This window comes from Saimiri boliviensis, chromosome 5, assembly GCF_048565385.1.
Source record: "Saimiri boliviensis isolate mSaiBol1 chromosome 5, mSaiBol1.pri, whole genome shotgun sequence".
NCBI lineage: Eukaryota > Metazoa > Chordata > Mammalia > Primates > Cebidae > Saimiri > Saimiri boliviensis.
This window is the reverse complement of record NC_133453.1, coordinates 132619337-132634635: the sequence shown is the minus strand read 5'-3', so window position 1 is coordinate 132634635 and position 15299 is coordinate 132619337. Positions and strand designations below refer to the sequence as shown.

General features: G+C 55.1%; 1 protein-coding gene across 10 annotated transcripts in view; it reads left to right on the top strand.

Annotated features, from left to right (window-relative positions):
* The first annotated feature begins 481 nt into the window (after positions 1–481).
* The window catches only part of NTRK3 (neurotrophic receptor tyrosine kinase 3), a 381018-nt gene continuing 366200 nt past the window's right edge, over positions 482–15299 (top strand). For 7 of the 10 annotated variants that reach the window (XM_010346803.3, XM_074398625.1, XM_074398626.1 and 4 more), the window contains exon 1: positions 482–1334. In XM_010346803.3, coding sequence (XP_010345105.1) covers positions 1087–1334 — 248 coding nt within the window. In that variant the 5' untranslated portion in view covers positions 482–1086. 10 annotated transcript variants of the gene reach the window in all.

Sequence of the window (15299 nt, the reverse complement as noted above, 5' to 3'; positions counted from 1 at the left end):
CCCCGATCACCCCCACCAGGTCCATTTCACTTCCTACCGAGGTCCGGATTGCAGCAAAACCGGGCAGCGAGAGGGCCAAAAAGTGGAAAGGAGAGCGCCTTTCCGCGTCGCGCAGCCAGCTCGGCAACTCTCCCTCCCCAGCCTCGACCCTGGCAATCTCTACTGCAACTTTTTCCCTTTGGTCTCGATTTCCCCTCGGCTGCAGCGAGCGGGCGCCGAGCTGCGAGGCGTGGGGCGGGCGGGCTGCCGCGCGGCTGGCTGCGGGTGGCGGTGCCGGCTAGAGCCGAGAGCCGGCGAGTGGGTGGGTGGGTGGGTGGGGAGGAGGGAGAGGACGAGAGGGGAAGAGAGACGGGTGTGGGGAGGGGAGGGAGGGGGAGATTCCGCTCTCCTGCCGCTCCCAGCCCGGGCGGGGGTAGGAGGCCGCGACGAGGGAGGGGAGGAGGGAGGGAGGGGAGGAGGGAGGGAGGGAGGGAGCCGAGGAAGACGCTCCGATAACCCGTGCGTTTCGTAAGGCTCGGAGCACTTGTACATTTCTGCAGCCGCGCAGCGAGCCATTCGCAGCGGCTGCTGCAGCTCCTACTGCGTCTTCCTTCTCTTCCCTTCCTCGGACTCCGGGTGTGTGTATGTGTGAGTGTGAGTGTGTGTGTTTTGCAGGTGTGTGGGGTGTCCGTTTTAATTCTGCCCAGTAGGTGGGACTTGGTGACTTTAGCACCATTTTTTCCTCTTCCTTTTTTTTTTGACTCCCCACCGTCTGTTGCAACCCTGCAAAGTCTCGGAGTCGGAGAGCCTGCCTAGCTTCCAGAGCCCCCGGACCCGGCGAGTCAGCAATCGCTGAGCCGGCCACCATGCCCGGCAGACCGCGCCACTAGGCGCTCCTAGCGGCTCCCACCCGGCGGCGGCGGCCGCGATGGTTTCAGACGCTGAAGGATTTTGCATCTGATCGCTCGGCGTTTCAAAGGCAGAGGCCCCCCCTCCCCCTTCCCCCTCCCTCACCGTCTTTGTTTCCTTCCCCCCCTGCTCTCCCCACTCCCCCCACCCCACCCCCTCTCCTCTCCTCCTCCTCTTTTTTAGAAGCAGCGATCGGAGATGGATGTCTCTCTTTGCCCAGCCAAGTGTAGTTTCTGGCGGATTTTCTTGCTGGGAAGCGTCTGGCTGGACTATGTGGGCTCCGTGCTGGCTTGCCCTGCAAATTGTGTCTGCAGCAAGACTGAGATCAATTGCCGGCGGCCGGACGATGGGAACCTCTTTCCCCTCCTGGAAGGGCAGGATTCAGGGAACAGCAATGGGAACGCCAGCATCAACATCACGGACATCTCAAGGAATATCACTTCCATGTAAGTCAGGCGGCCGCTCCCCAGCCCGCCTCCCCCCCGCGCTCCGCGTCTCCCTCTTGCCTCCCGCAGCCGGGAGCCGGCCCTCGGCCCGCCCCAGCTCGCTGCTGCCTGCTGCCCGCTGGGCGCGCGTCAGGCTCGCTCTGGCTCGGGAGATGCTCTCGGGCTGCGCGTTCCAGGTGACTCCGGCCCTGGCGAGACGCGATCCGGCGGTGCGTGTGTGTGGCTCTCCCTGGAGAGGACCCCGGCCGCCGAGGGCACGCGGGGCCCAGCTCCCACTCGCTCTTCCCCACCCGCTGCTGGCTCATTTCGAGGGTGCAAATCGGGTGGGTTTTTTTTTGCCCCCCACTAAATAGCAACAGTTTGGCCACGCTCAAGTGGAATAAAGTAGACGAGGTTCGATTCTCTGGCAGAGGCGGCGGCAGTGGCGGAGGCAGTGGCGGCGCTTAGCCGGCAGAGGTGGTGACAGATAGGGACTGCTCGCGATCCAGCCAGGTGTTTAACTATCTCCATTTGGAAACAGCAGAACACGCTGACAAGTAAACAAGTTGGGAGCTGGCTGCTCGCGGGGAGACTTTGGACGCGTGGAGGCTGTCATGGACGCCTACCTCTTCCCTTCCCCTCCTGCAGCCCGCCCTCTCCAGCCCCATTTTGGGCATTTCCGAGACACCCCCTTTGCCACCCTCATCTGCATCTGGGCGCCTACAGATCCTTTCCCAGTTTGGGCTTTGATAACTGCTTTGGATAATTCTGAGTCAGGATGGCGCAGGGAGAGGAGAGGACGTGTGTTTTGGGGAGGGGGGTTTCTTGTATGATCGTGACGATGGGTTCGTTGGGAACATTCAACTCTGGCTGGCTTTTGCTTCGTTCTGCCCCATCGAAGGGAGACCAGTGGTGGCCTGCTCTTTTCTCCTTGTTATTTTTCTTTGGTGGGGATGGGAGCAGAAGCAAAGGAGGGGAGGGAGCGACGACTCGGAAAGCAGAGAGTCTGCTCCTCTTTTCTTTGGTTGACCTCGGCCAGGTGACCCCCTCCCAACCTACCACCCGAGAAGGGTGTGGACCGCACTAGAATTGCTCAGAGGATAATTCTCACCTCTTTCCCCCCAAGGCTTCCAGCCCTTGGGGACCCCCAGGAGTGGGTAGGCAGCTGAGAAGGGTTTGTGCTGAGGTCCTGGCCAAGGTCTGTAGGAAGACGTTTTGGGTGGCTCTTTGCCCCTTGGACAGACTCAAGGGGGCTGGACCTGCCTTTGGTGCTGCTCTGGGAGCCCCTCCCCTTGCTTGAGCCCAGGGCCCTGGGGCTGCAAAGCCTGGAGGAATTGCAGTCCTGCTCTCTGGGAAGCCCACCAGCCCTCTCAGCTTAATGGAGCCTCTGCTTGCATTCTTGCAACTGACAGTTCGAGGGAAATGGATAGCCCAGGAGATGTCTCTGACTCCTGGCCCAGGAGACAAGCTTGACCCATATCTCAGCTCTGCTATTCACCCCCTCACCCCCTTCAACCAGTCCAGAGATGACAATACAAACAGCCAAGGGATGGGGGGTCAGGGGGAGGGCAGGAGAAACAGAGGACAGACCCAATTGTGCCTGTCCCCGCTTGCAGGCCACAGGCTTCCAGCATTCCCAAGGAGGCAGGGAGAAGAGTGCGATCGTCAGGGCAACTCAGACTTGGAAGTGGATTACTGGGGCTGTGTGTGTGGGGGGGTGGGTGTTGGGGAGTGAGTGGGGGTGGTGAAGGTGGGAGCTGAGTGGCCAGTCTTGGTGCTCAGAGCCAGACCTAGAGGTTTCCAGGGGTGGGCTAAGGGTTGGAGGAAGGGGCCCCGGTGCCCAGCCTGGGTCTCTGGGAGTGGGTGAGCTGCATCCAGCTTGTTCTCCGCTCCAGGGAGGACAAGTGTCTATCTGTAGAAAGCCAGTGGGAGGCAGGGATGGTCATAATCACGTAGGCTCTTTATAGCCACACAGAGGTGTTGCTCCTCTGAAGATGATGCTTGGGGAAGCAGTCTCATAGGGAAGAGTTAGCTTAGCCTTTCTAGGCTGCCAGAAAGGTCCATGATGGTAGGGACTGGGGTGGCCTCCTCCATCTTTGGCATTGGGGGCCCTCAGGAGGGCATCTGGGAGGATAGTGAGCAGGGAGTGTGTCTGGACCCCCTCTGCATGTGTCCCCATTCTTGTTTCAGGACTTGGACTCTGACAGGCCATCAGGACCCCTTTCTCTAAATCCACCCCAACAGCAAAGAACAAGGGAACTGGATTCCCATAGGAGCCGTGCCAGCAGCAGGTTGGGGAGGGTCAGAGGTCATGGATTGAATGACCTCTCCTCGCCCCATCTTCTCCCCAGTGCCCTGTTATATCTATGGCTGGTATTGACCGACCTAGAGAAGGGTCCAGATTTCCACTCCAGAGCCAGAGAGCTGGAGAGAGGGCGAGGAGTCAGGCTCACCATGGGGAAGTCAGCATCCCCATCCCTGTCCGACTTCCAAGGAAGTGGAGGCTTAGGGTGGTGACTTTCCCGAGGCACTCAACCCCAACAGGGACCCTCACTGTGCAGGCCTGCATGTGGAGCAGGCTGGAAGAGGGGCCTGTGGGCAGAGAAGAGCACCCTCAGCTGGGGTTGGTTGTTTTGGTGTGGCTTGGGAAGAGGGCTTCAGCTGAAGCCTGTTGTCATATTTCTGATGTTACCAAGGCAGTGGGGTCGAGAGGTCCTGCAGCTTCCCATTGGCTTGAAGCTCTGGACGCTGGTGGATGGCTCGGGGTACAACTTGGGCACGTTCTGGGTAGAAGAAGATGCCGAGGCTCCACAGTTTCACCTTCTTGTTCTTCGGGCTGTAATCTTTCAAGGTCCTTCCTTCGAGGACTGAACTGATGGTACCTGAGTTTCCAGAGGGACAAGAGGTCTCCCTGTGGCTCTGCTTCTCAGGGGTGGTGTGTGGAGTGATTCCTGTGTGACCGTCCCCGGAAGCTGGCTGGGAACTGCCTCTGATCGGGGAGGCTGCCTCCTCATTCTGCTGCCCTGTTAGTATGTGGAGGCAATCAGTTGCACGGCATCGGGGCAGAATTGTGGGTCTCATTTCCACCTCTCCCGGAGCCAAGCTGCTCCAGAAGGGCCTCCCTTTTGGCCCCTTTCTGCCCAGGAGGCCCAATACCTTTGCCTTTGCAGCTCTTGATGCAGGAACCTCATGGGGCCTGGAAGGGTCCATGCGCAGCCACACCCAACCAGGCTGTGATGTCACAAAGGCAGGAGCGTGGTGGCTATGCTGGACTGACTGTCTGGGCTGCCTTGCTAGGCCAGGCCTGCCTGGGGCTGGGTCGGAATGAAACGGCCTTTGGCTGTTAGAAAGGAGATGAAGGGGAAGAGGATGGCATGGCTGGGCTGGCTACCTGTTTGCAAAGACCATGGGCTCTTGGCTGGAACTCTGAGTCACCAGTTGGGTCTCCTCTGAGCCCCCAAAGGGTTCCTGGCATCTGGCAGCCTCTGGTCCCTTCATTGCCATGGCCCTCCCTAAAGGTCCTCTTCTGGCTGAAGGATCATTCGGGGCTTTGGCTGCTGTGCTGGCTCCTTGAGTCTCATTCTTTCTAAGGATCAAGGGGAGACCCAGCTTGACAATGACCCGGCTGGGTATGAGCCAGGCCCCAAAGGCATCGTGGGGCTCGCTCTCGGTAGGCACAGGGAGATGCTCAGAGCCCCAGGATTAGGACTAGACCTGAGAGAGGAAGGTGGAAATGTGAGGGGCTATTGACATGAGATTTGGAAGCGGGAGTAGTTACAGCTCCAGAGAAAGATGCTTCCAGGATCAAACCTGGGGCACTTGGTCTCCTGAGGCCCGAAGGGTGTCCGCCAAGGAGAGGCTGTTCGTGTCTCCAGAGCCAGGACCCCAGGAAGCCCAGCAGGTCAAGCTTCTGTCCTACACCCTGGGGGCCAAGAGCATCTGCTCTGCAGCTCCGTGGGGCCTGAGGCCATGACAGCTTTGGGCAAAACCCAGCCCGCCGTGGCCACTGCTTTGAGAGTTGAGAGTGCTGGGCTACTGGCCCCAGGAGGGCTCAGCCTGCAACCCAGAAGGTTCCTTAGGGTCCTGGAAGGCTCCAACTACCCCCCATCCCTGGCTGAACGGAAGGTCCTTCCCCTGCCAGCCCTTGCCAGCTGCTGCTCCTGTCAACTGTGCAAAAGGACCAGGGCCCCACCTCAGCTGGCTCTTGGGTGGGGTGTGTGTAGCCTGAGGTCCTCTTTCGGTATGACCCTTGCCAATATCATGGCATTTCCACTGTGGCCCTGGGTCCCCATCCCAGGTGTTTCCATGGGTGGCTTGCACAGGGGTCATGGGCAGGTCTCCAGTCTCCCCTTGGGTCCTCCAGTTGGCTGGTGGCAGGGTAGGATTAGAGAAAGGGATGAATCATGTGACTCCCACCTTAGCTCTGTCCCCAGCCCCTGTGAGCCATATCAGGGAGCTGTAGACTTTTGGAGCCTGGAAATTTAACTATGAATTGAGGCCATGGGGCAGTGTGGCTTCCAACTCAGACATATGTCATCAGGGGGCCTGGGGAACTTCTCCCAGGAGACTCAGCCAGGACACTTTTAAGGGCACCTCCTTGGGATGGCAGTGACCCTTGTGGTGTACCAGGAGGAGGTGCACTCCCTCACTGACCTTGGGACACTGGTTTTCTCCTCTTTCTTCCCTTCCCACCTCTAGCAAAGAGACCACCCAGAATTTGACACCATTTTGTGACACATGACACTATTTAGAGTCAACGGCCCAGACCAAATGGCATATTTAACAAGAATGTGCTGGGGCCTGCAGCCTCTCATTAGGGCCTGGACACCCAGCTTCGTGGTTCCCCATCTGCACCCTGGGCTCACAGCCAGGAAAAGATGTCCCTCTGCAAAGCTTTCAGCCCGTTGCTGGAGCGCGGCTCTCCATTGGGTGTGAGAAGAAGACATTAGAACTTCGACTGCAAATTATTCTTGCCTAGAAAAGAGAATATTTCCTATTTAAAGTATAGATGATAGATAAACATGTAATTTAATATAAATATCAGTGTTTTAGGTTGACTGCTAAATCACGTGTGATCAGAACAGCTTGGTACCCACTGCTCTTGTGATTGGGAGGGTTGGTGCTTCAGGAGGAGATGGGGTGGTGACATGAGAGATGGTCCTGAAGCCCCTGGCTCCCCCTTGGTGCTGTGCCAAGGAGGAGTTGATTAATAGGGGGTGGGGTCAGTGTGAGGAGGGGCTAAGCTGGGTGGGGTGGGGGATCTCAGTTCTGGATCAGAGTTCCCAAGGCCCAAAAGCCCCCTCCCAGGGGCCAGGCCAGCCCTTCAAGGATGGTCTTCTAGTTAATCCCTGCCAGGATCCTGCCTTTTAATCTCGGTATAGCAAATTCTTCATCTCCATGATGCCGCCATCAGTCATAACATGATTTTCAGTTTACAACTGTTGAGTTAATTTTTGCAACAGTTGCTTCTGGTGTATAAAAGCAGAGCTTAACTATCCCATTTTACAGATTAAGAAAACAAAATGAAGAGCAAATCTAGTGTCTCAGGTGGTCATGCTGTCAGGACTCACAAATGGGAAAGGCCAGAGTCTGGTCCCCCCGGGGCTTCTCTGACTGGCTCGGGGGCGCCTTGGCTCCATGCTTTCTCGGACATGTCCCTTTCAGCTGGACCTTCTATGGCTTGTTGAGAAGGAAGGTGCAGAGCATTTTCATCTACAAAGTTTATTTGCACCCAAAGGGCAGCATTGCGGGAATGAGCCATCTTTGAGGGACTTGCAGAGGGCGACTGAGAGTTCCAGCAACTGGTGAAAGAGGGGCCGGGATGGAGGCTGGACTTAGCCGCTCAGATGTTGGTGAGCCACGGAGTGATCAGCTCATGCCATGTGTCATCCTTTGAGCCTCGCTTACCTCAACTTCGAGGAACACAAATCCCCCTGGTGGTGTGGCGTGTTGGCAGCTGCTCTTTGATGGGTTGGGTCATAAGGAGTAAAGACTCCAGCGAGGTTATCAGCAAAGCTCGGTGCCTGGTGGCGTCCTGAGAACCCCCGAGGGGGCGCTTCCCATTTCTGCTGCCTATAGTGCAGGACTCACAGAATTCAAAGCCGGAAAGGACCTCTGTAGTCACCTTCTCACTCGTGTCACCCACCAGGGTCCCAGGACCCAGAGTGGGCAGGGACTTCTCTGGGGTCCCTGGGTCACTTGCAGACTCCTCTTCCCAGGCATACTCCTGGGTGCTGGGGCCGCCTTCTGCTCAGCGCTGGCTCCTGTTCTGGGCACTTCGTCAAAGCCAGAGCCTCCCCTGTGCCTGTGTCTCCCTCTGAGGCCATGTTTCCAAATTCAGGGTCCCCAGAGGCAGCAACTATGTGAAGCTGGCAGCGCCAGGGCGCCTTGCAGCCTGCAGCCCCCACCAATTAGAAATCAAGTTGAGGAGTCCTTCTGCTGAGCTCCGCTCACAGACAGGGCTGGGGAACATGGGGCTCTGCAGGCTGGGGAGCCGGTCCTTTTCCCCTGGCCTCACCTCGGCCCCTGGCTCGTCCCATCAGAAGTGTCCCCGAGTCTAGCTGGTGGGAGATTCAGGATTCCTTCCCCAGACTCGCGTCGTCAAGCGTGGATGATTCCGGCAGCTGCCATCTTCTTAAGTCCAGTTTTCTAGCAGCTCCTCCAGCTCTGAACAAATCCCTTTCCTCCTCTGCGCCTCAATTTCCTTATCCATAAGAAATGGATAATACTAACACCTACATGATATAAGCACCTTGTTGAAGGTCAGGGCCCTGGGTCACGTCTGGCAAAGAGAAATCTGTGGATACGTAATTAATGCCAGCTAGCATCTCCTGAGTACATGGTACCAAGCATTAGCGTTTCCTCAGCACTTACTATGTCCCAGACACTGTGCCAAGCACTTTAAGGCTAGTACCTCGTGGTGGCCTCACATCCACCCCCATAAGATAAGTACTTTTATTAGCTCCCTTTTCCAGATGGGGAAACTGACTGGAGGGAAGGAACTGAACTCACTTCATTTCATGCAGCCGGTAAATGGCCAAGCAGACTGGCATTTAAATATTAAGCTCTGTTGCCTGTGCTCTTTTGCAATACTCTCCTGCATACTAGCGTCTACATATACATGGATACATGCACACACACACACGAATATATTACTATTATGATAAGTTAAAAATAAATGCGTTGATGTAAAAGTCTAGGAGAATCCTTGAGTTTACAACATTTCAGTTCCTTGGGTGAGCATTACCCTGGCTGCAGTTGGAGGGGAAGGCAAATAGGATAATTACGGGTGTGGTGACGGCCAAATGATGGGACTGTCACTGTCCCAGGCAGGCGCCTCTGGTGGTTGGGGGAGGCTTTTGGTCGCTCCTCTTGACCTGTTCCCAACAGAGAGTTTCCCCTAAGGCTGTGTCAGCCTTCTTCCCAGTCCTCCTTGTCCACCCCACGACGTCCTGGCCTCTGAGATCAGGTCAGCCCACAGGAGAACAGGTGCCAGCCAAGGCTGGCTGAGATTCAAGAAGCTGGTGGCTGGGTCCCAGCCAGCTCCTGTCTGGGCTGAGCCATGGTCAGCAGGACTATGCTCCTGGCGCTCATGGCCAGCAAGAGCTTGGATAGGAGAGGAGAGGGCTGCGTGGCTTCTCCCAAGTAGAGCTTTGAGGGTGCCAGGACCACCTCAGGGTTCAGAGCAGAAAGGGCTGGGCAGCTGGAGTTGGAAGCTGATGTTTAGAGCTTCTTTCTGAGTCCTTCCCTGACTCCCTCCACAGTAAGCAGCCTTTGTCCCCTGCAACCTGACCCCATCTCTCTACCTTCATTGCTCATGGAAGCTCCATCTCTCTCTCCATAGGGATGAGCTCTGAGCATGTGAGAGAGATGCAGCTTTCTTCCCTGGAACAGCTCAAATGGGTCGGGCAGGGTTGGGGGCGCTTTCAACTTTGACTCCTTCTCAGCTGTATGAGCTTGCTTCTTCATCGCTCGGTCACTGGCCTCAGTTTCCACTTCTGAGAGCTGAGGTCCTGGAACGCTCCAGCCTGGCTCCCAGCAGGGTCGCTGTCATTTTCAGACCTATGCAACGATGTATTCGCTGGGCTCTGTAAGTAATTCGGTACCACACTGGTTATGTCCTTTTCTAGACCACTGGGAAGATTTCCGAATTAGGGAGAAGATCAGGACTTGGAGCCGTAAATGACTACATCTGGAAAAAGGGCTCAGCAAATGTGGGGGCCAAACATCGTTTTACAGAGAAAGAACTTACGGCTCAAGAGAGGTGAATTGATTTGGCCCAGACGCCCAGTGAGTTCCTGGCACAAGGCAGCCCGGAACGAACGGCCCTGCCTCCCTAGCTGGTCTGCGTCTCCACCCGCTGTTGGTGTCTGTTCTGGGACTGAGGGGTTCAGGCTTTTACAAAGCGGACGGGAAAGGAACCTTTACAGTGCTGCAGAGAAGGGGAGAACACGAGGGGAGCCATCTTAGCCTCGAAGTCCTAAACCCGGCGACCTGCGGCGGGGAACAGGCTGTGTGCGTGTGTCTGGGGGCGTCTTGGCCCAGGCACAAGTGCGTGTCTCCTGTGTTTCGTGCACGTGGTGTCTGAGGTCTCTGCACACAGACCTTCAAGACTTTGGCTTCCCTCGGCGTCGACACTCCCGGTGGCCACCAGAGGGCAGGGTGGCGCACGAGACGGTCCTGGGCTGGTGGCTTCTCAGGGCGGGATCCGGGCGTGCGGCGCTAGCCGGGTGAGAAACGCATCGTCAGGCCTGGCTTTCAAGAGCCTTTCTGGAGCCAGGGCTGAGCAGGGAGGTCGCCGCTCCTCTGGGAGGGGCATCTGTCTGCCGCGGTGGCCCTGCTTCCATTGCATCTTTGCAGCCCAGGGATGTGAGACTCCCGGACCTGGGCTTTCTGGCTCACGAGCCCCTGGCTTCCCGGGAAGGAGGTGGCTGGGACAGTTCCTTGGATGGAGGAAAGCCACCTGGTGTGCGCTCGTTCCCACCTTCTCTCCGCAGCGCCAGGAGAGATCAGCACATTTGCATAGAGGGTAATGGGGTGGATGCATGGGAGGTAGCCCAGGAAGACCATAGGCTTAGGGAACAGAGAAGCTGACAGATAGTTTCACTGTGAGGCTAGTATCATGGAGGAAGCGAGCTTTATTTTTATTTTTTTTTGTTTCTTTTTTTGAGATGGAAATAGGCTGGAGAACAGCCTCATGCTGTTGTCCAGGCTGGAGTGCAGTGGGGTGATCTCGGCTCTCCACAACCTCTGCCTCCCTGGTTCCAGCAATTCTCCTGTCTCAGCCTCCAGAGTAGCTGGGATTACAGATGCATGCCACCACGCCCAGCCAGTTTTTTTGTACTATTAGTAAAGACGGGTTTTCACCATGTTGGTCAGGCTGGTTTTGAACTCCTGTCGTGATCTGCCCACCTTGGCCTCCCAAACTGCTGGGATGACAGGCGTGAGTCACTGCGCCTGGCCTTGGGAATCGAGCTTTATATGTGCCCTCAGGCTGTTTGATACCCTGGCCCAAGTGTGGGGCCATCTCTCCTCTCTCCCGGCCCCTCAACCTGAGCTTGGAAATTACCGGATAACAAGTAGTGCTCAGAAAATAGCAGGCCCTGGCCTTTACTAGAACGAGAGCTTGGCGCCTTCTCTTAACCTCTCCACGTGCTGTATCTGCTTTCAGAGATGACCGTTTACAGGAATGAGTATGAAAGTGCCTTGCAAACCAGGCTCATGGGCCCTGCCTGCACAGGCTGGTTTTGACAGTGCTTCTGTGAGTACTGTTGGCCTGTCCGTCTGTCCCAGGCAGTCTTTAGTTGAGCAGATGCTGTCTCGTTCCATGTGCGAATGAGCCTCCTCCTACTAACGAGGTTATCGGCTTTAGAGAGAGAGTCTGCTGCTTTTGGGATGGGTGCAGAGCTTTCTGGTCTGGGGCCTGTGGCTCTTTCCTGAGAATCTGCTCCCAGATCCCTGACCCGGGGCTCCAGGCACGGTCCTCTGTGTTGTGATCGGTCTTCCCCACTTCCTTCTGATAGTTTTGCAAGCTTAGTCCACTGAAGACCAGGAAAGAAGCTGACATTATGGCCCTCCTAGTGGGCCAGAGATCATTTGCATTTACAACCCTACTTTCTTATGGCAACGACTAAATGAAGCTTCAGATCCTGACTGTGCCTCTTACCTGCTGGGACCCTGGGCTGGCTACTTGGCCTTGTTGACCCTCAGTTTTCTCATATGAAAATAAAAATGAGGCGGGATTATTGTAAGATTTCAATGAGACGTGTGTGTAGAACTCTACTCTCTTCCTATTACCATACTTGAGAACCTCTTTCCCACGGGCATGTATACTTTTGATAGCCCTCATCTGTTCTTTCTGCATTCATTCTCTCATGCCTCCAGCTCATTCTCCACACCCTAAATAGATACATCTTCTAATCCAGGGTATATGGTTAGACCAATTCCTGTACCCCGAACTTTTCAGAGGTTCCTTTGTCTGAGAGGTGGCTTAGTGTAGCGGGAAGAGTAGAGGCTTCTTTGTTCAAAAGTTTCAGTTTAAATCCTGGCTCTGCACTGGTGTAGGCTTAGGCACGTTACTTAACGTTTCCGAGTCTCAGTTTCCTCATCTGAGAAACCTGGTGAGCTATACCCATCTGATAGAGTGGTTGTGAGAGTTGAACGAGATGGTGGTGGGTGCCTGGCATGTGATAGCTACGCAGAAGCCAAACTGGTGAGCGGCCCCCAGGAGTCTGTAAGAGGTGATGGGCAGCGACGCTTCCAGGTCCTTGTGGAGTGGGATTAGAGGAAGCTGCGTGAGGGAGGTAGCCTGTGGACAAAGCTGAAGGAGGCCACAGAAGGACTAAGATGGCGTATATTTGGACAAAGGAACAAAGTGGCTGAGGTACATGCCTGCCACAGGACGGGGAGATCGTTATGGCTCCTGCTGATAAGGGACTCTTTGGAATCCCAAGTGTCGCAGTGTGCCAGGCAAAGCCTTTCTGCTACCTGGCTCCCCCACTCTGCAGCCCCAGGAATCTGAATGGCAGAACTCTCTATGAAGGGTCATTTAGTAGCATCCAGCCTTGTGCAGATGTGATTTTGTTGCTATTCTTACCCTATGTAGCTTCCCGTTCACTAGCTGATTCCCTCTTGGCTATTGTAATGCAATGTTTGTCTGAAGAGGGGGCTTCAGGACCATCCCTGCTAGAAAGAATTTAGAAATCCAGTGGGATAGGATGACCTAAAATCCCTCCAATCCACCCATGAGAGCCCCCCGTCCCGTGGACATTCATCCCAGTTCCACGTTAAGCCACAAGAGGGCACTAGACCATGACTTCTGCAGGGCAGGGCTGTCGAGCCGAACTCTTTTGAGTTGCGCCTTTGGTGAATTTCTTCCCAGGTACCATCTTCTTTGGGGTCATGGCAAACCAGCTGGGTTCAGCCAGAGCACTGATGGAGCCAGTGCTCTGGGTTCAGCCAGAGCACTGAGACTGATAGCTCAAAGGAGGCTAAACTGTATAGTAAAAAGGTCATGGAATTGGGCATCAATCTCAGGTTTCAATCCTTGCCCTCCTCCTTGCTTGTTTTTTTTTTTTTTTTTTTTTGTTGTTGTTTTTTCTGTTTGTTTGTTTTGTTTTAATGTGAGGACGTTACTTAATTTTTCAGGGCCTCATTTTCTTCACCTGCAAAGTAAGGTGTCATTGGGAGGTGTTGCTGTGGGATGGTGCTGTGCGGATTAAAGGAGGTGTGTGAGGGTGGCATCTGGAACATGGTGGAACGGCATCTGGAACGCGGCTGGTCATCTGTCTCTTTCTGGGAGAAATAGCAAGTTAGGTCATACCCCGGAGATACCTACGAGATGCGCTTGGCCTGCTGGAGTCATTTTACCCTCCACTGAACCCTCTATGGCTCCCATTCATGGGGGGCAGCAGTGACACCCAGTGGCTGGCATGGAGAACAGCAAGTGTATGCTGAACTTGCAGGTGGTGTGGGGAGGATTGTCCCGGCCAGATGAGGCTGAGTCCCGGTTAGTGGATACTGGCTTCAGAGGTTTCCTTAGCAGAGCTTCTCCCCTTCAACTGCTAGGTGAAGACATTTTTCTGGGGCATTCATGTGATGTTGGCTATTGGGGATGTTTCTTGCTGGGGCCCACAGTACGAGGTCACAACTGAAGAAAACGCATGGACTAACTTGATTGCAACGAAACGATCTGGCACCTACAAACCAGAGCCTTTCTGGTGTTTTCCTGGGGTACCACTTTTTTTTGAGATGCTATAATAGAATCCATCTGGTTGGCCTTATCCAAGAGACTCCAGGTCTCTGAGCCTTAGTTTGTTTACCTGGGAAGTGCAGGGGTTGGTCTGGTTGACCAAAAAAAAAAGGCTCTTGCAGCTTTGAGTGTCAGATGTGACTGAATACCTTTTGCTCAGTGTGTGTGTGTGTGTGTGTGTGTGTGTGTGTGTGTGTGTGATATGGGGGATGGGATCAAGTGAGAAGCCAGGATAGGGGGTCACTGCTAAGTTTTGGGCTTTACTGGTGAAGGAACTCCAGCCTCCTCTCAGCAGATGGGTGGTTCTGAGGCTGGCTTGGGGTGTCCCTGGCTCTCACCTTTGCAGCCTCTTCGTTTCTCTACCTGAGATCCAGGAGGGAGCGCTGGCAGACGGGCCAGGCTCAGGAAGTTACTTAATACCAGCTTTGCTCCAGATTGTGTTTCTGACTCCCTGCCACCTCTTAAGTGGCAGTCTTTTTCACAAATGTGGCGATAAGACACGGAGAGGGAAATCACATGAGAAGTGGGGAGGGGCAAGGGCGTGGAGGGAGGCGTGTGGTTTTATTCTCTTGGCAGAAACCTCGTCTTCGAGGCACTCAGGAGCAAGAAAGAAATGGAGGAGGAGATCCGCTCAGAGTTCCTCAAAGTCTCTGGAAGGAAGAGTGTGGAAAGGAGGGCCTAATGTTGAGGGGCTCCGTGGGAGGGGCCTATGTCCTGTGGGGACTTCGGGCTCCCATGGCTGGGCAGGTGTTGGAGGGGCAGCCCCACATTCCGCTTTCCCAAGGACTGTCTTCCAAGTGCATAACAGACAGTTAATGGAGGCCTGGCATTGGCAGCATGTTCGACCCACAGTGACTGCTGGGCTGCATCTGTACCTAGGCTGTGGGGTGCCCAGGTGTCTGGCTGCCTGCCTTGGAGCTTGCCAAAGCCCATCCTAGCATCTGGACTGCGGGGGAGAACGAGCAGATTGGCTAGCAGGGCCAGCCTGGCTCTTCCTTCTGTGGGACCCAGAGAGCCGGGGAGTCTGCCCGCTTTCATCCTAGTGCCTTGCACCAGCCCTGGGCCAGGCCTGTGCTGATCCCTGAGGCACAACCTTGAGAAAACAGAAGGCCGTGATACTGCTTCCTTCTTGGAGTTACAGTTGAATGGAGGGAGGCAGGTATTAGACGGATGATCTACAGCTCAAAGGTTATCTCGAGAGAAGTATGGGCAGAATTTTAGAAAACGGATTTAATGTGAAGTGTAATGAAAAATTTATATATATGAAAATGTGGCTTCCCTAAGGTGGAGAGGGCACACTTTTCCTACATGGAGTTTAAAAAATTCTAGATGTACCTGCTCCCAGGTTTATTGAAGGCTGGTAATACTGCAGTGAGCCGTCAAGATCGTGCCCCTGGCTGAGAGGTAGATTCACTGGCCTTGCTGTTGCCACCAAGGCCCCACGCAAAGGCAGGAGAAGCGAGTTCCATCTCTTCCCCTCTCCCTCTGCCTGTGTGAGATGAAGATTTGGGGTGTGGGTGGTTTATTTGGAAGGTGACCCCGGGAAGCCTGGGAGGGAGAGCGGCCGGCTGGGAGACAGGGAGGGAGGAAAGCCAAGCGCCACCGTGTCCCCGAGCAGGCTGTCCCAGCTGGCTGTTAATTGGTTTCTCTATTTGTGCGTTTATCCAACATTGGTGTATTAGTGAGCCTCCAATGGACCAGCCATGAGGGAGAGCTGGGAAAGCAGTGGAGAGCAG